The sequence below is a fragment of the Mugil cephalus genome, chromosome 13 (assembly GCF_022458985.1).
Source record: "Mugil cephalus isolate CIBA_MC_2020 chromosome 13, CIBA_Mcephalus_1.1, whole genome shotgun sequence".
NCBI lineage: Eukaryota > Metazoa > Chordata > Actinopteri > Mugiliformes > Mugilidae > Mugil > Mugil cephalus.
The window spans coordinates 3,613,097-3,637,916 of record NC_061782.1 but is presented as its reverse complement, the minus strand read 5'-3'; the positions used below and the strand labels follow the sequence as shown (position 1 = coordinate 3,637,916).

General features: G+C 42.7%; 1 protein-coding gene across 1 annotated transcript in view; it reads left to right on the top strand.

Moving 5' to 3' along the window:
- LOC125018738 (regulating synaptic membrane exocytosis protein 1-like) overlaps positions 1 to 24,820 on the top strand; it is a 93,839-nt gene extending 69,019 nt beyond the window's left edge. Inside the window, 18 exon segments of the mRNA XM_047602946.1 lie at positions 150 to 206; positions 2,678 to 2,840; positions 4,010 to 4,114; positions 4,625 to 4,684; positions 6,276 to 6,344; positions 7,829 to 7,918; positions 9,950 to 10,030; positions 11,620 to 11,685; positions 13,526 to 13,635; positions 14,980 to 15,098; positions 16,184 to 16,341; positions 16,441 to 16,652; positions 17,961 to 17,993; positions 19,194 to 19,359; positions 20,757 to 20,869; positions 20,991 to 21,092; positions 21,221 to 21,360; positions 22,205 to 24,820. Of these exon segments, the coding sequence (XP_047458902.1) occupies positions 150 to 206; positions 2,678 to 2,840; positions 4,010 to 4,114; positions 4,625 to 4,684; positions 6,276 to 6,344; positions 7,829 to 7,918; positions 9,950 to 10,030; positions 11,620 to 11,685; positions 13,526 to 13,635; positions 14,980 to 15,098; positions 16,184 to 16,341; positions 16,441 to 16,652; positions 17,961 to 17,993; positions 19,194 to 19,359; positions 20,757 to 20,869; positions 20,991 to 21,092; positions 21,221 to 21,360; positions 22,205 to 22,423 (2,063 nt within the window). The 3' untranslated portion in view covers positions 22,424 to 24,820.

Genomic DNA, 24,820 nt, shown 5'->3' with positions numbered 1-24,820 from the left:
CAATGTAAATGTCTCTTTTCGCGACCCTCCCCTAATACTGTATTTGCACATGGATGCGTGCATGTGTGTATATGTATATATACAGTATATATATGTGCGTGGTGTATATACACATCTTTGTGTGTCTGTGTGTGACTATGACTGTTTAGGTTCTCAGCGTGTAACAGAGCCTGAGTTTGATGAGGGTACAGCAGTAGTATCTAAAGGTGGGTGGGGACCGTTTCCTGGCTTTCCATGAGGTGTTTCCCAGCGCTTGTGTTTTTTTTTAAAATTTATTTATTTATTTGTGATGCTGCATTGGGGGTGCCAACCAAAGTCTGGTAACTCTTTGCACCTGGTAGTCAAATGTGTCATGGGCTCATAGAAACTAAAGAAAAATAAAAAAAAAGAAATTGGACACAAATATATGACAAAACGACCAGTCATCACAAATAAATCAGTGAATTGGAAACGCTGTCACGATGTCGACAATGCGTTGACATGGGGCTACAACATTCTGGTTGGTTTTGCTGTGGAACTGCGTCGAATCTAAAAGCAACTTTTTAAATTTCTTTTGGCAGCAGAGTTATTGTGTTTAACACTACGCCGAAGCCATAGACTGTATAAAGATGGACCGCAGAACTGCTCCTTAAAAGTGAAGCCGAAGCAAGTAGAGCTCCCCCTGGTGGCTGACTGCAGTATAGGTCATAAGCTCCACCCCCTCCATGTTAGTGGGCGGGACTTGGGCTAAACTTAATCTCTACAATACACGTTGTTTTAAAGTCATCCAACAGGTGGAGGTAGAGCAGAGCATAGCATTAATTAAATGAGACGCAGGTGAGTTTGGCTGACGTGAGGGCGGGACATTGATATTATACAGTCTATGGTCAAAACACGGAGCTTCTTGTCTGTTTTGTCTGTGTGTATTTGTGAGCCATTGAATAGTGTGTCTGAGTGTTCGTCTGTGTATGGTAGGGTCAGACTGGTAAAGAAATTTGTGAAAAAAAAATGTTAAAGAAGAAAGAAGAAGAAATGTGATATTTTAAATATAAATATCACCTTCTATCTCCCATATATCAGTCAAACCCTTCCTATTGTCTTTGTGTTTGGTGGTAATGGGTACTTCACTTAAAAACAAAGACAATATTACTTTGACCAACTGTTTGTTTGAGTTCCATGTGTGGTTGGAATAAAAGAAAAACCTTGGTTTTACTTTCCAAAGTGAAAAAATAACTGTGAGCTTTGAGAAGCTTTTCTTTTGGCAATGACGGTGACTATGGGGCCACTACAAAGCCCGACACAGTCACACAGATCCCTTCAAGGCTGATCAGTCTTTCTGTTTTTATCTTCAGACCAAAGAAATACCTTTTACTGCACTTTAAAAATACACTACACAGCCAACTGCACATCTATTATTAGCATAATCTTTAAATGGGTTGTAGCCAAGACACAAATGCTCTCCGTGGAACACAAGATGTTCAGTTTTCAAGTTAGCATGCCCACTGTTTTGAGTAAAGTCTGTGCTAGTACTTAGGTATACTGGACTAACTGTAGTATGCAGTAGCAGGCCACTAAATTATTTTAAACATACATAACTTGACTTTAAATTCAGAAGTTGTTAGATAATATGATGTTAAACTTATGTTTGAGGTAGAAGGAGTACTAGTGTGACTTTAAATGTACTCGTTGTTAGGTAACTGGGTGTTAGCATGACTTCAAACATACACGTTTTGAGATGGCGGGGTACTGGCATGACAACAAATGTACATGTTGTAAGGGAATAGGATATAATAAGTATTATTTTAAAACTATGTGAGGTGGCAGGGTGTTAGCATTGCTTATATGTTGTTAGATAGCAGTGTTAGCATTGCTTCAACTAAATATATTGTGGCCTTGCAGGGTATTTTCAAAATTTATGTGAGGTAGCGGGGTACTAGCATATTGTACAGCTACAGTGTTAGCATGAGGTCAAACTTGTATACTGTGGAGTTGCAGGGTGTTAGCATGGCGTTAAACTAATGTGAATTGGCAAGGTGTTAGCATGACTTCTGCTTATATGCTGTTAGATAGCAGTGTTAGCATTGCTTCAAATAAATATATTGTGGGTTTTCAGGGTGTTAGCATGTCAAAATTATGTGAGGTAGCAGGGTACTAGCATGAGGTCAAACTTACTGTTGGGTTGCAGGCATGATGATAAACTAATGCAAAGTTTAAATGTTGACAAGTAACAGTGTTAGCATGGCTTTAAGTGTACATGCTGTGGGTTTAGAAGGTATTAGCATGATGCTAAACTTCGATGTTTTGAGGTAGCAACTTTTATGTTGTCAGGCAGCAGTGTGCTAGCATGATATTTAACTTAAAATGTTGTAGGTTATTTATAATTCCTTTTAACTAATATGTTTTAGGTGTTGTTAGCACAAAGTACATGTCAGGGTGATATTAAAACTAAAAAAAGTAAGCTAAGGGAACCATTAGCAAATTTTTACTTCTTAATGTCTCACATTTTTCCAGCTTGGTTAATGGTAGTTATTCTGTGTCCTCGCAGTTAAGGAACTTAAGAAAAGGGGAGCTCTCGATTCACTGATATATGATATTCTTTTACCAGAGTTAACTACATACATGTATGTTTTGACAGTCTGTTCATCAACACCTTGTGTTTATGTGTGTGTGCATGTGCGTCACCTCTTCCACCCTGCAGCCGACGGGCGTGGTAGGGAGAGACAGCGGGAGTCCACATCCACCCTGGAGGTGCCCGAACAGCAGAGGACGCCTGCCCATCACATACGTTCCCGCTCGGTGTCCCCGCACCGAGAGGAGCAGGGGCGCAACCGGTCGCGGCCGCCCAACATTCCCACCCAGAGGTGAGGGTGGAATAGACCCCTTCACAGTTTTGGAAACAATGTGACGTTTTTTTGAGGGGCGGGGCTTAGCTGGAGGCAAAACGTCTCAAACACTTAAGCTTGTAAAAGAATGGACGAGAAAAACGCATATTTTAGAGGATATACTAATACACTCACTCCCCGAGACTGTGAGTGTTATTTTAAAAAGTTGACTCTGACTGATGGGACTATGTTCATCAACCCATTACACTCTTACTCACTAGATGGACAATTTAACTAAAGGAGGACACAGACCGGACAAAGTCTGGTCTTTCTTTATCAAGTGAAGCTTCTCCAACAAAGATATTCAAGAAGTAAGTGGAGCCTCAGTGGAGGGTAAAGTAGTAAATGCAACTTCTGCTTGGACACCACTGAAACAAACAACTAACGTCGCATTAGCTAGCGGTTAGCATTAGTATTAAAATGTAACAATAATCCCCCGAATAATGATTAACCTGCAATTTCAGTCATAATTTTGTCTAATTCATAACGTTAAATAGGCTGAAACTGATGATGCATTATATATATGATATGAAGTGTGCGCTCCAAACACGAGCGTTGTTGTTCATTGTCTCACTCCAGTCCTTTCTTTTAATCCCGTTCAACCTAAGTTGTCTACGACTGTCAGTGGTTGGTATGCGATTAAAACTTCAAGTTAGTGTTTTTGATTTTTCAGTTTAGGCTCCAAAAATACAACAAGATGACATTTTCACAGTTGACAGTGACAGTGTTTGCCTCAAGCTTCCCTCTGTTTTGCCTCCAGCTGACATCATGACGTCAGTTTCACCCATGGTCATGATTTATGGCTTCAGACTCGCTCGCGTGACATTGTTTTCAGTAAGGACTACAGTAACTGCAGGTGTTTATAGGTGATGATTGCAAATAAAGGACTGATATGAGCCCGATAAAGAGGATGTTGGGGATGTTGTAAGGGGAGAAAGCAACATAATGCAGAGAGAGAAAACAAAATGACAGAGTTTGTTGGAAGCCAGCAAACTGAGTCCATCCACTAATGAAATGTCTGTCTGATGCAGAACACACAGTACTGCCAGCTCTGCTTTTACTGGCTCAGCCCCACTAAGAGTTTGCTGCAATATCGCCTGACCGCTAACCTGACATCAGTCTTTCTTTCTTTCTTTTTTTTCTTACAGGAGTTTGGACGATGAGCTTCCTCCCACCCGTCGTTCCCGTTCTCCAACCCGCTATTACGACACAGCCAGAGGTCGCCATCAGGGGGAAGAGTACGTGGATGACAGGTGCATGTCTGTTTGTGTGTTCACCCCTCGTTTTAGTCACATTAAACAGCATCAGAGGTTCATAATTCTCTTAATGTTCGCTTTTTTGTGGTTTTGAGGCTTCTGTGCAAATCTGCATCTGCTGCAGAAGTGTGACGTGTTAATGCTTGCTGACATTACTTTATTTTATCAACTGATTCATTTATTTTTTACCTTATGTGAGGTTACGCAGTCCCCGTGTTTTCTGTTTCTGTTTCCTATCTTGAGAAGTGTTTGGTGTCGTAGCTGTCGGTTGATTGTCATATTGATTAAAGTGACCTTAAGATGTGTTTAGACAAAAAAAAGGCCTTGGTAGCAAAAGAATCTGTGGCATTTCTGTGTGTGTGTGTGTGTGTGTGTGTGTGTGTTTGAATGTGTGTGTAGAGACAAATCAGCTTCGCTTTCCTATTCAACCTCTTCTTCTTCTGCTTTTCTGGTTTTTTGACTGTTGTTGATTTCCTCATGTGTCATCCATCCCCATGGTAACCACAGTGAGGTCATCATGATCCACCAATCAATGCGAGGCAAAAGTGCTGAGTGTCTGCACACCAGGTAAACTGGCCAACACTTTCGTTTACACTTTGGTTCAGGACTTGGCTTCAGAGTGAGGCGTAGTTTAATGTTTAGTGTGATGTGTTTCTTTTCAGCTGTAGTTCCTTAAGTTAATACTGTTTAGTGAGGGATTGCAGAGAAAGAATATTGAGGAATATTTTGTCATCATTAACAAATCCATTGAAACTTTTCACTTTGTCTGTGACTGGTCTTGAGATTTTTTTGGTATTTTTCAAGTCTGCTTTTAAAACCAGAAACACAAACTGAAAGACTATTACTATCACTATTATTTGATTTTTGTTTTTTAAATTCAAAAATATAAAATTACAAAAATACGCCTTTCTTTCATTGTATAGTCTAAATCGCTCAGAGATACTTTCAGATGACGCACCTTGTCTCATGAAGTCTAAAATAGTGCTCAAAAGTCACATCCATGCTCCTTTTACATAGAGAGCTACAGTATCATTGACAGCTGTAAATAACTACTTCTTCATATAACCATTTTTATATGAATCAAATAATAGCTGTTTCATTTCTTTCATATATTACAGGACAAAAGCTAAATTTATTAGCAATTTTTTTTATTATTTTTTTTTTATTTTTTTACCCTAAAACCAAACTTGAAATACCAAAAAGCACACAGACCCTAATCCTAAGGTGTGTCAGGTTTAGCTCACAAAAATATACTTAAAATGTAAGATAAAAACAAGGCCAAAGAGCTGATTGCACATAGTCCTGGTGGTTGTTCAGTTGCACCACTGCCTCAGATCCACTAGAGGACACTACAGGACCACTCAGACTGTGTTGCTTTCCTGCAGCCAGGCCATCAGAACTGTTTAGACTAGAATCAAGATCACTGCTCACTGATTCCCTGCTTGTAGAAATCAAGCCAATGAGTGTGCATCAGTTCTGTCTGTCGTAACCTTGTTTAAGATCAGATAAAGACCTTTACCGTTGTTTAACAGCGACACATGTTCTGTAGTCACACCCACATGGCTCTTAGTTTGCCTTTTGAGCACAATTAGCCAAAGAGGTAAGTTACACTCTTGAGAATACATCTGTGTGTCTCATTAGATAAAAGTTCTCCCCATGCAAATATAACTGACAGGACCATAGCAATAAGTTGTTTGCACTGTCTGCACACACGGATGTGTTTACGAGAGGGTGGTTGCTTGTGGAGATGAGAGCGAGCTTTTAATGCTTTCGTGCTTATCATATGGCTCCGCAAAAAAAAAAAAAAAAGAATACAAGCTTAGCCAGTGATTTTAGCAAGGGATGCACTTTTCTAAAAACTTGTATTAATATGTATTAAAGAATGACATTCGTTAAACATGGACCATATGGTTAAAATGTGGTTAAATGCGTCCACTGGGTTATGGGCTAAACTGACCCATGTCAGAATTCAGTCGTGCTGAATATTGCTTATATCATATAAAATCACTGGATAAGTCGCCTCTTCTTTTGCGTTGTAGTATTTTTCTCTCTGTTCTCCAAGTGCTCCCAGACACTCGTTGTTTTTCTTTTTTCCCCCTCCTCTTTCACCCATTCCTTCATTTCCTACTTGTGTTTGCTGCATGCATACTACCGTCAGGAGATCTTCTAGGCACAATAACACGTTGCCGCCTAAGATGCCGCTTTTGTTCTGCAGACGGGCAAACAGGTAAGTCTCCAGCCGTGGGTTCAGTATGCTTCAAATGAACAAAGTGTTTAAATCTGGAAGGGGTTCTGTCACTTTTTATCCCTCGGTGTTGATGACATGTAGAAACGCAGGGCTGCACCGGATAATGTGACAGTTCTGCTGGTTTTATTTCCAAGAAATCATGTTTTATTCATCAACATAGAAAGAGGGATGGGTATAAATACAGCGGATTCCATGAGTATGTCAGAGTGGCTGAATTCAACTGAACTGACCCAGATCCTCGGATCTGTAAAAAGCACCTTCCTCCACCATGTCAGCTGTTAGTGGTGCATAAAACAAATTTTAATCCTGAAGATTCGGTGTTTCTTGTCCGAATGCACACGGGGGAGTGATGATTAAACTTCTCCCTTGAACTTTTTGTGCACACGTTTGCACCTTCCACGTTTTGTCAGAGGCCCAGAGACGCAGTCTGATGCAGTCATCTTTTTGGACTGCTAATTTAACAGAAGAGCTTCATGGCCATGCAGGCCGTGGCAGTGCTCCCAACTCTGAGTCACCTGAAACTGTCTGTAAAGTTAAATAAGCAGAACTTTTACTTCTGGGAACAGGGACACTCAAAAATGATGTGCGGCTCCTGTCATAGTCATGTCCTGCTCCTTCATCTCGGTCAAAGAATCTTGAGTGTTTGTACACAAGTAATTGTGCAAAGGAGGATACTGGTGCACATCCACACCCCTCAACAAAAAGCAAACAAACAGACGTTTCACACCAGGGGCTGCACGACGTGGGTGTGGCTAATGCTTCATTTGAAGAATACTGAAGCTTTTAGACGTCTCATGTGAACTTTTCCTAACTTGCATACAAGCATTTATTAGTCTATTAGCCATAACTGTGCATACCGATAGGAAAAGGAGCCACGCCAGGCTGTGAAACTCCTTTTACGTGAGTGTTTTCCACAGCAGCAGCAGCAGCAGCAGCAGCAGCAGCAGAAGCTTCACTGATTAGTTTCAGCTAGATTATTATTATTTCTTTTTTAATTTCCAAATGCATGCTCTTTTTCTTATATTTATCTTGTGACAAGTTGCCTGCGTGTCACAAGACAGAGCTCAGTTGTGCTTTTGGAAGTAGTCATGGCAACACGCCGCTCCATCCCACACCGCGTTTTAATGTCCACTGACGAGGTGACACTTGGGTAAGACGCAAACACACACGTACCGATGGTTCAACATTTCAGCTCAAACAGGTTGAGGGAGAGAAGTGCAGTTATTCCACCCTTGGCCGTGACACATTTTCACCTCATCTCCATAACAACCTCGACAGCCAGCCAGGCGGCCGTGGTTTAGTCCTCAGACTAGCGTCATGAATTTGGAAATCTTAACCTTTTTTTTTTTAAATACTTATTCTGTTTGTCCATTGTTTCTCTCTTTGTGTTTGTTTCCTCCTCTCCCTCCTGTCTCTCCTCCCTCTCCATTGGATGGCATGTTGTGGTGCTGTGGTGCATCTAGTGATCTGCAGCCTTCTCTGGACAGGGTTAGGAGTGCTAGTGCCAACTGTCTGACTCCAGACACTCATGCCCCCTCACCAGAGACTGAAAGGTACCAGCCTCTGTACCCAAACCCTTTCCTGTAGTCCTCCTGTAGTTTCCTGTCTTCAGCTTCCTGTGGTCTTTGTAGTTTCTCCTCCTCTGAATGGTCCTACACTGTGGCCTAATTAAACGTCCCCCTCCTCACTCCACCCAAACTTTCGTGCACCGCTCTACTCTTCCTGCTGTTCCACCCAGCAACTCCTGTACATTGCTTCAATCCTCAAAATTAGTTTGAAGGTGCAGCACTTCTTCACTTTAGCACATGGCATTCTCTACTTTTATTTATTAAATATTAGAACTGTCTTTAGAAACACTGTCAAAATTAAATTTCAGCATCAGAGTAGGTGTTTCTGCACAGCTTCTTGTTCAGTTGCTGTATCAGAAAAGCCATAAACAAAGACTACCGGACATTTAGAGTTTTTTTTTTTAGATGTTTCACCACTCATCTGAGTTGGGTGGGAATTGAGGTTAAATAGGAACAAGTCAAGCTGGTTTTCTGATGGGCTACACCCACAGATGTTCCTATTTAACGTCAACTTCCCCCCAGTCCCTTAGAACTGAGTAAGCTACTCAAATGAGTGGCAAGACATCTTCTCAAGTCCAGTTTCCTTTCTTTAAGGCCTTTTGGATGTACAGTGACCTGGATGACTGAGAACCTTCCCAGCCATTCAGTCTCATGCTGTTAAGCTAAATAGTACACTTTACCCTGCTTAGCTCCAAGCATCCCGGCTTTGGTTGACTTGTCAAACGCTCACTGGTCAGCATCATTTCCTACTAGTACCAGCATAACTATTCCCACCATCACGAGGTCTGATCACCAGTTTTTGGATTTGTTTGTTCTTGTCTGTCTTCAATCAAAACTCACATGACATTACATATATATACAGTACATATATATATATGTACGTGGAAATATTTGTGCATTGTTCATCATCTACGCTAGCTGTGACATGTAGTGTGACCAGACTGCTGTACATGACCAGGTCTGCTCTGTTGGTTTATTGTTGGTGTTTTGTGGCAGCAGCAAAACCAGACTTTTCAGTTTTTTACATCTCAAAAAGAAAATGTTGTTCCTGAAAACATAAAAAGGGGAAAATCAGGAGTTAAGTGCAGTTTATGCCTCTGTGGGACTAGATGCCGTAGCCTACGTCCGGTGCAATCCATTGTATCCAAGTACAAATGTTTGTATCTCTGAACCTCCTCAATATATGGGCTGGAACCCGGACTTCTATCTTTGGCATTGAAAAAAATATTTGGCATCGAAAATGATTGAAAAAAGTGAATAGAAAATAACTGTAATGAAAGTTTTCTGTCTTTTTACGATGTTTTTCGGTATCACTGGTTTCAGTTTCAATGTTTTTTCCAGTTTTTCAGTTTTGTTAAAAAGCTAAGCTAGCTAACCGAAGTCGTTTCCTTGTAATGTTGCGGTGAGTCGGTCCTTATAAAGCATAAGATAAAATTTAACACTGCAGGGTCCTAGATTAATAACAGCAGAAGAGAACAACAGACTTATTGGCGGCTGGGGAGCTCCAGGCGAACTGTCACTGTGTCACCGATAATTTTTTCAAAGCCATATTCTGTCCTCAGTGCCAAATATGACATTCAGGGTTCTGGCCCTATACAATTAACCTTGATGTGTTCCATCGTCATTGATACAAACAATCAATCCGAAAATTGCGGAGATGGAGAAGGAGCCGGAAATACTAAAGCGGACCAATCACAGCTCTTGCGGTCTGCGTCACTATCACACTACAACGTTAGGGTCTGTGTATGGTCTGGGCTGAAGCCGTAGCTACGACTTCAAATTAACTCAGAAACATAAACTGCACATTAGCAAAGAACTAATCACAACTCCAAATCAAAGGTGGTGGTGCTGCAAGTCTGCTAACAAGTTTTAGTGTTACTGACTTCACAGTTTGTCCCGTTGCCCCCCAGTGGTCAAACTATGCATACCTAACAACTGGATAACATGGCTCTCTGACTGTGTAATGGCTTGCTGCATTGGTCATATGGGTGATGCATTTTGTATGTGTACACGTAGAAAATCTTTCCATTCCCTGCCCCGAAGACGTCCGGCAAGTCCCAGGATTCTTATCCAACATGCCTCCCCTGAAGATGACAGGTACCCTTTCCTGGAGCCCCAGCTGCTTCTGCTCGGAGCTTGACTTGTGCCTCTAAATCTGACACCATCACGACCCAAACCCCAAACTTTTCTGTTGAGTTATTTTATATATTTATTTATTCTATTTTTTTAATAAATCACCATGTAGTTTTCTCTATTTTATTTATTTATTTATTTATTTTAGGACAACATTCTCAGAAAAATCACTCCCAAATGGGTCTTATTAGGTTCAGGCAGATGTCAAGCTCTTCCTCCTCATATTTGCACTAATCTCTTTAATGAGTTCTGATGTTGATGTGAATAGCTGGTCATTTTTTTAACTTTTCCAAATCTCCCTGTTCTGCTAACTAACAGTAGAGCAAGTGGTTTTATGTTGTATCACAGGAAACAAATGCAGTTGATTTTAAAGCACAGACATTTTGAGAAGTGGGCACATTCACACTGTTCAGTATTTGCGAGACGAATGTAGCGTCGAGGCTTGAACGAGTGGGAAACGATCAGCCTGGCTTTGTCCAAATTTAGTTTGTTTTTTAAAAAAGATTTCGTTCGCCAGGCTGTCTGTTTCCTCTCACTGCAAGGCCATGCTAACATCTTCTAGCTGTAGCAGCTCTAAACTTATTCAGTTATTATCTACCAGAAACAATTTCACCAGATACAAGATAAAACCACGAGCAATTCCTGGATCTTTTTTCCTTCCCAGCTTCCTGTATTCTGTGTGGTAGTAGATGAGCTGAACGCAGTGAGAGTGAACGCAGAACTTGACATACAAGTTCTGTTTTGTTACATCATTTCTGACTCGCATTGTGTGAAGGTTTTGCTTTTAAAACGTCGTTCTTTTCTCCCTCGGACTGAGTCGTAGCGGCCGTGTCTGGTTGTGATTGTCGTACTTTTGTCCTGTTCACTTTCTATCCTTCCCTCCCGCAAATCTTCAGTGCCGGGTTCTTGTGCTCTGTTGAACTGAAGGTGGTTTGTTCTGGCTACGGTGTGAAAACTCCTTCCCCCGCTGCGTTCGCTTCCCGCCGAGTATTCTTTTTTTTGTTCTGGAAATTTACATCTCCAGCTTCTGTGTGCTCGCCCCCTCTCCTTTTCAAGGCTTAGTGCTCGGCTATGACTTAGACTTCATAATATCCATAATTCATTTCATAAGTGGTGTGACCGTGTGTGTGTGTGTGTGTGTGTGTGTGCGTGTGTGCGTGTGTGTTGGCTGTGCTCGTATCATCCTTGTCATCTTCATGTCCGTGAATGGAGAATATGGATGCTGCTTCCTTCTCAAGAGACTGTAATTCACCTCAGTACAAAGATGAGGTACACACACACACACACACACACACACACACACACAGTTACAGATGAAGCATGAGTGTGTGACACCCTCACTCCTCACCATCGTACCATCCATCACGTCATGCCTCCTATTTCCTGTTTTCCACATCATAAACTTATAAGGCCAATGACGGGCTTCTTCTAAATCTAAATGATTTATCCTCCATCCTCTCATCCACCCATACATCCGTCTTCTCTTCTCTTTTTTTTTTTTTTGTTCTCCTCTGTTCTGTGTTGTCCCTTTTTGCTCATCCGCCGTTCTTCAGGCAGCCTCGGACCCTGGAAACGCCTGAATGTCAGACTCTTGGCAGGAAGCTCTCTGACAGTGGCAGGTAAGACATGTACTGTAGACTCAGCACATGTCAGCGCAAAGATTATGATGAGACCTTTTAAAAAAAAATAAAAAAAATCACTCACCCAGTTTGGAAGAAGACATTTTTAGTGGAAGTAAATATTTTTCAGGCCATGCATTGTTAGTGTTACATTCTTGAATTGCACGTAAACCACTGAATTTAGCACTGAAATAGTTTTTCTCAGTGTTAGTAAAGTGTTGTGTACATATATATCTTACCACAAGCAATTATGCTTGTTACTGTTATTATTATTACTAGTAGTTGTAGTATAAATAGTATTAGTAGTATATTTTGTACTAGCATGCTGTTTAACAGAGGTTTTTCAGTATCTTAGCATGCTAACTTTAGCCAGTTAGGGACGTTTCAGAGCCTTTTAACAATTTTAACCAAAGAACTCACCTTTTTCCCCAAACAAAAATAACCAGATCAACATTAGTAGTGATTATCACTTTGCTTTTTAAACAATCAGTACAATAAATTTAATGTGAGAAGACATGGCTGGAAGTCGTTAGCACAAAGCGTTTTCACCCTGGTCAGGTAGCGTGTACTTTACTGTGTGTATGGTTACAATTGCCTGATGTCTCATTTGACTTCATTTATTTATTTATATTTTGCTTTTTTCCTCCCTTCCTTCCATTTTCTTTTTTCTCCACCCCCATATTTTCAATCCAATTATTATTATTTCCCCCCTGCATGCTGCTGCTGCTGCTTCTTAAACTATCTATGGCGCGGTCTGGGTTTGTATCCCCTGTGTGATTGTGTGCACTTGTGTGTTTGTTTGTGCACCAGATTCAAGCCCACCTCCATCTTAAGGGGCTCTAGGGGAAAGAAGCCCCCTCTGCAGCCCCTTGGTAAGAGGAATCTCCCTCCTCCTCCTCCTCCTTCCTACCTTTTAGCACATTGACACAGATCCTCACTCATTTACCGTAGAGGCTGTGGTGGAGAGGATGAGGACATGGCCGCCACCCTCAGTCCTACAAACCTTTGTCAGTGCAGTGTGTGTATGATTGTGTTCCTGTGAAAGATCGTTGCCACGCCGCAGTGCCAGATGCTGCTGCTGCTGCTTCTGCTGTTCAGTGTTTGTGTATTTAATTGTATATGTGTTGGTGTTTATCGTTTGTGAGCGGATGGAAACGTTTTAGAGTAAAGGTTAAAGTTTAAGGGTTTTCAGCTAATGGAATAGAAATGGAACGGGAGGTGATACTTATATTTCACACAAAGAGGAGAAAACTCCAAGAAATAAGCTGTTTCCTGTCACATTAATGAAATGTAAACTCAAAGGCTTTCGCGAACAGGCCGCGTCCTTGGGTCTTTCTGTGCGAATGGATGCGAGTGAATGAACATCTGCAGATTTGCTGGGATTTACGCTCCAAGGCTTTCACCTTCTCTCTGTGTCGTCTCACTCTAAACCTTTGATTTGCTGCTCTTCTCTGGCGCCGGGATCCCTCACTGTCAACACGCTTCACTTTGCTTCACTTTGTGAATATGACGCTGATGTTTTCGTCAACTGTTGCTGTCGTGTCATTTCCAAAATTGATGCTTTCCCTCGAGCTCCTTCTGTTACACTTTCTTTATTTTACAAACGTTAATGTTGCTCAGACTACGTAATGTGAAATGATAGCAGGTTGTCCGTCATCAGAAGTTTTTCCCTGCCTGTATATTCTTGAATGTGAATTACTTGCAGTGTCCTGGACCTCGAATATAAAGTTTCTCTCCTTCTCATTTCTGTTCTTTTCATCCTTGTTTCTACCCACTCTTGGCCTCTGCCTCATGTCGCCCTCACTCCTGTCGGCTTTGCTCTCGTCTTATTCTGTGTTAGGGGCCACCTCCAAGGCAGTGCGTCTCTGTCTTCCTCGGTGACGTCCTCATCAGGCCGCAAAGTGAGGCAGCTCCCACAGCTTCCCCCCAAGAGCAGCACCGTAGATCAAGGTATGAAGACGTCCGAGCCAAAGATGGTTCATTCATGAAGCGTGGATCAGTGATGCCCGAGTCTCTAGTGTCTCTAAGGCAGCGGTTCCCAACCTTTTGTCCTTGGAGCCCCCTCTATTTGTATCTCAGAAAAGTACTTAGATGATGCCTTCACAAAAAAAATTCTATATTTCAACTTAGAAATTTCAGACTTCCATCATAGCGTTCACATTCCAGGTTAACTTGGAGGAGAAGGAATAAGTTTGGTAATGTCATAGTTTTTCGAACGTTAAAATATGTGCAGCAGCTATTTTTTTTGTTTTGGTAGCACTCATTTCAGGACCCACTCCCACCCCACTTCTGATTGGCTAGTGATGTTAGTTTGGAGAGGGAAAGCTGCGTTACTCCCATTCCAGTGGTAGGCGAGCTCAGTTAACTACTCGAACCTGACAATATCCCGCATCAACATTTATTTTTTTTTTAATCATGATCAAATGCCACACACTGGATATCCGGCACGGTGCCAGAATACTTTAAGCCCTGAATATTGTACATGTAGGGAGACACATGTAATACTGGTTAAAAACTGGTGCAGAAATTACTTCTTAATCTGTTTCTTGGGCTGCAAATGTTCACATTGTCTCCACAATGAATCAGTGTGGAGACACAGAGACAATCAACACAGTTAAAATAAGAATATTTACATTCACACTACAAATATTAGGAAGTGACATTTTAAGGTATAATTTTAAGTTTGTAAATTCTTCACTGACTAGCAGTTCATCCCTAAGAACGTCTGTGTATATTTCAAACCATAGACAGTATAAAGATGGACAAAATGAGGCCCATTCATTTTCCCCCACAAATGAATTTCTTTAAATACACATTAACATGAATCCAAAATATTTTAGTAAAGGGATAAGGAAATATTTAGAAATAGCACTAGGCCGAATTTAATATAGAGCACATGTAGTTGGTAGTGGGAGTCCTGAACGCTTCACACTTGCATCCACACCTAGAGACAATTCAAGAGTATCACTTAACCTGAACAAAGCTGGAAGCCACACAGGTACAGGGAGAACAACCCCGACCACCCTGTGGGTTCAAACCCACTTACTTTGAGGTTCCAGGACTAACCACTACACAGCTTTGTCGCATTGCTTTATTTTTTTGCTAATTCATGATGTATTTTGCAGGTTTGGACTATAAAGAATAATAAAAAATCATATTTAATCTCTAAAAATTAGTTAAAAGTTCATTATCAGTGCCATGGCCTCCTCCTCTTTGCACCGTATGGGCCACATTTTCATTTCAGCTTCTGTTGGGAGTTTCTATATCGAGTTTCTTTGTGTTTGTGTCGTGCAGCCCTGGTAGCAGAGGAGCAGGTACGTCAGCTCCAGATAAGGGTTCGTTCCAACCGGGCGTCAGCTGCCACCACCTCCAGCCAACAGGAACTGGACCGAGCGCTCCAGAGCAAACGAGAGGTGGGAAACAACTTCCCTTCCTTTTGTTTTCCTTTGGCTTCGTTCAGCCTGACAGTTCACTTTAAATTAAACTCATCGGGAGAGTGGAGGGAGACAATAAAGATTCCCGACAGGGAGCGCGAGCCGTGACGCGGCCAACTGCATCGGCTGCTCCGGAAACTAATAAAATATGCTACGGCGATGGTGGAGACCACTCAGTGGAATGAGTCGGTTCCAACTGGGCAGTCAATCAAGAAATCACCTTAACACTTAAGATACAGAAATATATAATATCCAGTCTGGGTGCTTTTCTGTCTCTAACTGACAGTTTAAAGGTGATACTGTGAGTTTTGCATTTCATCGTCTGTTTGGCTAAATGTGTAATGATATAAATCTGAGGGTACAATTTGGCTGAAACGGGCCTGTCAGCAGGTGTCAACTAAATCTTTGACATAAGGGAATAAAAATGTGCACGAAGTAATAACAAGAAACTCCAAACTGAGGGTGAAAATAAATGTTACTGGGAAGAACCCGATAAAGAACGTCAGCAGTAATGTTTGCAGAACAGTTAACGTTTGTCTGATGTGAGATGCAGCAGTAATCTGCATAAATGTTAAACTCAGCCACAACATTATGACCGGAGATGATTATGACAGGAGACGCAAATGACACTGAGCATCTTGTGACAATTCAGTGTTCTGCTGGGAAACTTTAGGACCTGGTATTAATTAATTCATTCATTCATTCATGTGGATGTTACTTAGACATGTAGCACCCACCTAGACCAGATCAGACCCCCCCACCCCATAGCGATGACACTCCTTGATGGCAGGAGAGCAAAACACTACAGGAACAATGGAGGTGTTGACCCCAAACTGATCAAGTATCTGCGGGATGATCCACTGAGGCCCCTCCCCTCAAAGCCCCCCACTAACAACAACCAGACACCACAGGACTGTGATGAGTATCAGCCGTTTTGAAGTCGCAAGTTTAGGGAGACCTACACAGTATAGGGAAGGTGGTCATAATGTTATGCCTGATCGGTGTGTTAATGGATTCACTCTCACAACATGCTTCTCACCCTCACTCTGGCTTTTTTTCTGCAGCTCTACAAGGGCCAGAAGAGCAGTGAAAATGTTTCCCATAAGTCCTCAGACAGCGATGTCAGCGACGTGTCAGCCATCTCTCGAACCAGCAGTGCCTCTCGCATCAGTAGCACCAGCTACATGTCCATCCAGTCGGAGAGACCTCGGGGATGCTTCAGGTACACACAAACACACACACACACACATGTGGTGACTTTAAACTTTCCGCCGTGAACGTGAAATGAATGGGGCCTGATGCTGTAACCCGCGACGCGCAGCCGAGCCATCCGCGTGTCCGGCCGCCAGATGATGAGCACCAGCGTGAGCGGGGAGATCTACGGCATGGAGCACGCCGACGGCAGCCAATCAGACACGGCGCTCGGGAGCCTGGGGAGCGGCATCAAGAAGCGGCGCTCGAGCCTGAGCCAACGTGTCGTCGCCATCCTGCCGTCCAGACTGAGCCGGAGCACCTCGCAGCTCAGCCAGACAGGTCAGAGAGCGGGCTGGTCATCCTGAACGGAGCCGTCATATAAACAAAGATAGACACCCAGAGAAATATAGATCTTCTCTTTATATTGAAGTGCAATCCATCAGTGAAATTACAGTAAATACATATCAGTGCAGACGACACTGGCAGCCTCTATGGGCACGTACTCTATATTTTATTGTGTAGTAAATCATTCAGTCTTTAAGCCTTTAACGTTAATACTTAGTGTTGGTCATTAAAGCTTAAATGACAAGCTTTGCTCGAGAGCTTTGTTAAAAGGGTGTGGGTGGTTTTCAAAAACTATCTGGTTGCCAGGCTGAATAAAGCCCTCTCGGGTTCAAAGTTTTCAAGTGTGTTCAACACTAACTGCGTAACCAGACGTGTGCTGTAACTACACCCAGACAGAGAAAATCTATTCTACATCAATGCATTAAGGTAAGAAGGTCAGCACTAACCGCTGGTCAAAAGTATCAGAGAATCTTTTTATAATCTAAACTGATCAGCCACAACATTATGACCACTGACAGGAGATGTAAGTAACATTGACCTTTGTGTTGCAATTCAGTGTTCTGCTGCGACCTGATATCCATTCATGAGGATGTTACTTAGACATGTAGCACCCACTTAGACCAGACCTGGTAGTCGCCATTGACAAAAATGACAGAAACCATCCTCGGAAAAAGGACATTTGACGCGTATTTTAGTGTTTTATTTTGGCCCAATCCCATCCACTAACATGGAGGAGGTGGAACTTATGACCTACAGCCAGCCACCAGGGGGAGCTCTACTCGCTTTGGTTTTGCTTTTGAGGAGCAGTTCTGTCGTCCATCTTTATACAGTCTATGCCTAACACAGACACACACACAAAAACGCTTTTGGAACAAAAAAACAAAAAACATAAAGAACAGCACAAGGTGTTGACCTGGCCTCCAAATTCACTAGATCCCAAACTGATCAGGTATCTGTGGGTTGATCCACAAAGGCCCCTGCCCTCAAAGACCCCCCACTTTAACCAGAGGACACCCTCATAAAGCCCATGTCCATTCTATGATGAGTCACATCTGCTTTGGAGCCACAAGGGAGACCTACACATTCTTAGGAAGGTGGTCATAATGATATGTCTGATCAGTGTTTACTAAATGGTAGAATAATAATTTATTCATGAAAAACATTGACGTTTTTCAGTTTTTTTGTGGGTCAACAAAGTCCTGAAGAATCATTCAATGAGTGCATAGTTTAACAGTGTATCCAGTGTGCTGCTGATGTTGTTGTTGTTTATTGGCTTTGTTGTTGTTGTGTGTGTTATTTCAGAGGCGGCGGGTAAGGCGGCGGAAAGACAGAAAGGTAAAGCAAAAAAGGCAGGAACTGTAGGGAACATTACAGGACACGGCAGGGAGAGAGTTCAGTGGCGACAGGACGACACACGAGGACCACACACAGTTTAATAAGTTACATAGTCGTTGTGTGATAATCATACAACCGTGCATATACCGCACTTAAGGATATTTTTTATATTTAGTGCTGATTACATGTATAGCAGCAGTTAGATGTAGCTTTTATTGGGGGAGTTTAGTTTGTTCTTTGGGGTAATAAATGAATAATTGCACGGTACAGCTTTTAGGCTTTTAGGTACAGATGCAGACAAAATAGACCAAACTCAGGCAGAGTGTGAGACCCAGAAAGAACAATCTCAAAGTACAAGAGTAGTCTTGTTTAGAAGATAAATGTTCCCAGCTCTCCGTAAGCCCTTCCTGAACTCTGTCTCCGGCACGCTTCCTTACTCCACCCTCCTCTTTCTCCGGTATAAATCAAAGTCAAAGGCCGGTTCAGTTCTAAAAAAAAACAAAAAAAACAGACTGGATTGATTCTAAATCTTATCTAGTTTGATTGTTGGCTTGCAGCAGATAATTAATTAATTGTGGATATGAAAATCTGGCTACGTCTGAAAGAGCAGCGGGCTTTTAAAACGAGCTGAACCCTTCTTTTACAGTTGAACGTTCACTGTTTGATTTCTCCAACCCTCTGAGTTTTACCTTTACAACCTTCCTAAACATTCAAGGTGTCGTTGGACTGACTCAGATCCTTTTTTTTTTATTATTATTATTATTTGGATCCAGATCTCCACGCAGTGACCTCATCACCTTAAACAACATATTTATTTCAATTTCAAAAGATCATAGACGTGATTATCTTAAAATATGATGTTCACAGAGTTTGTTTAGCGTTTTCATTTCACATGTTGGTGAGGTCACCATAGGATGTCATATTGCATGGGATGGCCTGCAAACAGATAGATATCAGCCTATAGTTATCAGGCTTTTCAAAATGGCTACCTCGGATTTACACAAATGATAGACTGGAAATGCTCAACCTGTGAATATATTTATCTGGTAATTTATTTTATGTTGTGGCCAAACGCACGTCTGATTTGGGTTTTGGGTAGGTATGACAAGAGATGCCTGATAACTGAAAAAAGAGCCTTAAAAAATGGCACACTGGCACCAGGTTTATCAGCTAAACTCCATGTTTCTGTGTTTGCCGCAGAGGCGCCAACGGGAAAGAAGGGGGGTAAGGCCGGCAGCAGCACCATCCAGAGGAGCGTGGAGACCGGCAGGGCGGTGGAGTATCCCCGAGGAGGAACGGCCATGAACCGGCAGACCAGCAGAGAATCCACCGATGGCAGCATGAACAGCTACAGCTCTGAGGGGAAGTACGTACACACCCATGTGCGGTTCATAGCCATGCCGGGTCTGAGCGATGAAGCTCCCGTGGAAGTGCAAAAAACTGCAGTTCATAGAGTGGCCACTTGAGGCTCCAAAGGGGAGCAAATCCCCATAGACCCCCATGTTAAAAAGCAGCAGCAAAGCTCATCCAACATGGCGACCGCCCACTTCTGGTTTCGTTTTCGAGGTTCAGAACCCAGTGGATGACGTCATGATGGGTTTATCCATAGTATATACAGTCAGTGTCCCATAACCTAACACCCTAGCCTGGTACCATGCACCTCCCAAGAAATGTACGGCAAGAGCTGTGATTGGTCTGCTTAGTAGTAGCAGAAGTACTATTTTTGCAATATTTCAAATTGATTGTTTTGGATCAAAAAATGGAAAAAATGGATCAAACACACTGAGGGACGATTAAGTGAGGAGGTTCAGAGACACAAACATTCGTAGATTATATTATATTATATTAGATTATATTAGATTAGATTAGATTGGATTAGATAAAATTAGATAAGATTATATTAGTACACATGTACAGGTACAGAGCAACAAAATGCAGTTTAGCATCTAGCCAGAAGTGTAAGTACAGATATGCATATAGAATAAATAGTCTGATACACTGTGATATAATATGAAATATATTTTTATGGGCATATGGACAATATTTACAGATGAAAACATATACTGGTGAGATGATATATATAGGTAAGCGAGTGAGATATACACAATGACACAAGGTCTGACTTCTCGTCTTGAAATTTGGGCTAAAGTATCAGTCACCATTGATGAAAGTGAAGCAGGAAGTAGAAACAAAACACAGCGTCGACTAACGTTGTTACAGAGCGAGCCAAATGGCTCACTATGTCCCGTGGTCCCTTCAATGAGCCTTAAATAACAGAGACAGAGGAGCCAAAACGATACGAGCACCCCCAAATCAAGCAACAACTCAAGCTCTGAGATGTTAAATGTCTGTTCTCATAGTCAGTTTGTTGAAATTGGGAGAAACTGTCAGACCTGAACTAGTTTGAAAAGAGCCGAATGCTTAGGACCAGAGTCCTGGATCAGATCTGGTGAGAGGAGCGACCAACCAGGAGTCAGTGGCAGCATGATGGAGGATGTACAAGTCTAATCTGTGGCTTCAACTCACAACCTACAGGGTTTAACGGATCTGCTCCTTGTGTATTAATGTAAAGATCCAAGGAGAAACATATCCAGGAACATTAATACGTTGTAATCTCTAAGCCAAAGTGTGATCATTTTCTCAAAAATAGTCGAGAAAACCTTCAACCACCAGTAATCACATGGTCATTAAACTATGTTGTGGCGTGGTGTACATGTCGTTGTACCATAAGCTCAGTGAATGATGAGTGTTCGTTTGTGCCAGTCTGATCTTCTCAGGAATGCGGTTAGGCGCCGACAGTCAGTTCAGTGACTTCCTGGACGGATTAGGTCCTGGTCAGCTGGTGGGCCGGCAAACACTGGCAACACCCGCGATGGGTGAGTGACAGCTCCATCATCCACCTCTATTTGTAGTACAGAGAAAAAAATGCACGTATCAGGTTCTGCTGTCCTCTTTAAACGTGAATTGTGTTTGCACATGCCACCCATACCTTCACAGGTGACGTTCAGATTGGTTTGATGGATAAGAAAGGCCAGCTGGAGGTGGAGGTGATCAGGGCACGTGGCCTTACCCCAAAACCAGGCTCCAAATCCCTCCCAGGTAACACGGTCCATCTTTAGACCCTCACACTTAACCATAAAAGTCACCCTGCAGCCATTAGATCCACATGAAGAGCCTCCCATTCACACCTCTTCTTTCTCCTCTCTCCCTCTTAACCTCATCCCCAGCTCCCTACGTGAAGGTGTACCTGCTGGATAACGGAACATGTAAAGCCAAAAAGAAAACCAAGATTGCACGTAAGACCCTGGAGCCGCTCTACCAGCAGCACCTGCTCTTTGATGAAAGTCCCCAGGGCAAGGTGCTTCAGGTAATGACCAACAATACTTTGAATTACTCGCTTTGTAATGAGGATGTCCATTAAAGCATGTAAACGAAGAATACGTTTAATTGGTTGTGTTCATTGGAATAAAGAATAAGGTGTTCACTTGTTATTGGATCATACAGGAACCATGTTAATACCAATTCTGATTGAGACATAGTTAGCGTTCAATACAAGAGACTAGAAACCCAAGCTGAACAAGCACCAGAGACACAGAGGACTAAACTGTCTAGAGTTACCATAAACTTATAGAATTCCATTAGACTTGTCTCAGGTTCCACAAAGATTAGACTACTCCTTAAAGACGTTTGGTTTGACATAAACAACTTGAGACTTGACTTGAAGTTTCTTTGGAGGACTTGACATTTTTGCTTCCATGTTTCTTGAACATCCACACAACTTGGGATTGCGTTGTATATTTCCTTAATGGTCGGTGACTTGATGTGGACAGTCTGGTCAGTAATCAGTGGATGAGTTTTTCAAACTTACACCATTTTCCCATCGGTTCGTTTTCACAGTTCAAAGTTACTATGTGACGCTGTTAATACACGATTTGCTTCCGTTTCAAATTATGAGGCCCCTACTGTTAGCCATCATTTCTTAATCATACTCTTATTGTGAAACATCTGCAGGAAGGTGTTGTCATTAACTTTCATGTTCAGGTTAGCACTTGAAATTAAGCAAAGCTAACTTGTGATCCACCCTAAGGTTGAGAACCACTGGTCTAAATGATGCAGGTGTGAAACCCTGCTCCTAAAAGCGGTTGTGATTGCTTGAATGTATTCTCCTAATCAACCTACTAATTCAACTCTTCTACCGTTCACTCCTCTAGGTAATAGTTTGGGGCGACTACGGACGATTGGACCACAAATGTTTCATGGGTGTAGCACAGATCCTGTTGGAGGACCTGGACCTCTCGAGCACGGTGATTGGCTGGTACAAACTGTTCCCGCCATCGTCACTGGTGGACCCTACATTAGCTCCGCTCACGCGGCTGGCGTCTCAGACGTCACTGGACAGCTCAGGACCGCCGCACGGTGTTCGATCCTAGTGACCGGATGGGGACCGCCTACCCCCCCCCCACCGCCCCTTCAATACCCCCTTAAAACGGCAAAATAAATGGACCACACCTACTGGACCACAACTGAGCAGAGGGCGAGGACACGCCCCCGAGGACGGCTACAGGATGCCCTCGGTCAACCAATGAAAAGCCAGAGATGGAGAGACAGGGAATGAGAGAGAGAACTAGCCAATCAAAGCTGGAGTCTGACAATCATGTCTCACACCTTCCCTCTTCCTACTCCTTAAACTTTGTTGTTTTCAGAGCTTTAGTTTCTTTTTCTCTTCTGGGCTGCAGCAGTGAGAGGTTTCTGTCCAACATCCTTCACTCTTTTCTTTTTTTTGCGCAGCCCCTATTAATGGTCGACCTCAGATCAAAGTGGAGTCCTCTAACTATTAGTCCTCCAGCCAGCCAATCAGAGTAGAGCTTACTGTTAGGTCACAGGGAAACGTGGTGTCAACAAATGTGCGGGGAGTAAGTAGCAAACTGTCGCAGCCTCACGCAGCTATGTAGAGGTCGGCTGTCGTCTCTGCGGGTGTTACCGTGCTTACAGTGTCTTAGCCGAGTACGCAGGGGCATGGGGGTTGGAGGGTGGGGCAGCGGCGTGGCACAGTTCGGGAACCTTTACGGAAAAAAGGGAGGCTGCACATGCACGTGCACATTCTTAGCTTTGTTGCGAGATGTACGAGAAGCACAAGGAAAGCTTGACTCCTTCGTTCAGATGGAGGCAAAAACTTTTCTGTGTCTGAAGAAGAAGGAAAACGGAGGCCAAATTAATTCTTACCTGTTTTTATTTTTCATTTTATTTATTTGTGTCTTTGTTTGACCCAGAGCTCAGAATGGCACCACAGGGTGCAGACTCCCTCTGTGTGCGGTTTTCAAGCGGTGGAGTGCCACAGGCCTACGGTGAAAAAAAATCGAAATAAAATAAAATAAAAGGCCAAGTTGCATTTGCTCGAAGACCTTGTCACCCCCACCCCCACCCCCAAAAAAACCCGTCTCCTCCCCCTTTCTGACCCCGCCCCCCTCACCCCCAAGTAGGAGGGAGCAGCATGACTCGGGGACGCCCCGCCCCCGGCCCCAAGCTGCATGCACGTTTCTTCTTTCGTTCCGTTCGTTCGTTCGTTCTTTTTTGTTCCGTTCTCTACTCTTTTGGTTGAATTTTTTTTTTTTCCTCTTTTGTAAAATCGAAAGACGAGACAAATTAACGAACAATTCTCAAAAAAACAAAAACCAGAAAAAAAGACTAGACTGTGTGTGTGTTAGTTCCACATACTTTTAGGCCAGCTTGTATGTTGCATGTTCTTGTACAGTTTGCTCGTACTGAATATGAATACAAACCAAGAAAAGCCAAGCCATCCCCACCCCACCCCCCCCAACAGGAGCGGACCAATAAAGAGTGGAGGAAGGAAGGGGGAGGGGGGGGGTCAACTCCACCCAGGCCACGCCTACCACTCTGGGTCTAAATATCCATATTAGGAAGTCTCCAAAAAAAAACTGTCTTTGTTTAAGTTTTTTCTTTGAACCCTTTGGAAACCAGTGCTGTTCTGTAGTACTGAGTATACTCGAGCCCCCGGTGTATCTGAGGATGTAGGCGTCTAAACTGTAGTTTTAGACAGCTGGGGCTAGAGGCAGAGATAGAGAATGTTGTGTATAACAGCTAAATGTATATGAAGTATCATTATGAGTTTGACAGAAATTATAAAAAAGATATAGATCTATGAATATAAAAAAAAAAAAAAAGAGTATCTGACTGTACGCCCGCCACCGACACACACACACATGCACACCTTGTACATACGAATCAGGATGAGCGGCTTGAACTTAAGTTACGAACAAACAAAACATCGCTGACACGCGACATTCCTGGTCTCGTTTGAGGGAGATTCACCTCCAGCGCTCGGGCCGTTGAGCGGCACCGAGACACGAGGGGGGGCGCTACTAGCAGGCCTTTATTTTTGTCCCAGTTGCAGAAAACATGAGCAGAACAAATTGGAATAAAGTTTACGTTCGTCCCCTTAAACCTCCTCTTCCCCCCCCCACCCCACCCCCACCGTTTACGACCGTTGGTTTGGACTGGACTTCTGAAGCCAATGAGAAATCTGATTTTGCAGACATATTTTGCAGATTTTTTCTTTTCGTTTTTTCGTTGGAACCCTTTGGCGGTACGGCCGACTGCCCTTTCCTTTGTCAGTATTACTCCAGGAATACTGATTGTTTACAGCCCATGGCTCCCCACTCCCAAACCACGATTCTCGACGAAAGACGAAGTATTCACTACTGCAACAGTTCTTGTTTGTATAACAGATGTGGCTCTACTGATGTGTATGTTTTATATTCAAGAGTTCATTTTTATTATTTACAAATAAAAGACTGTGTGGAAGAAGA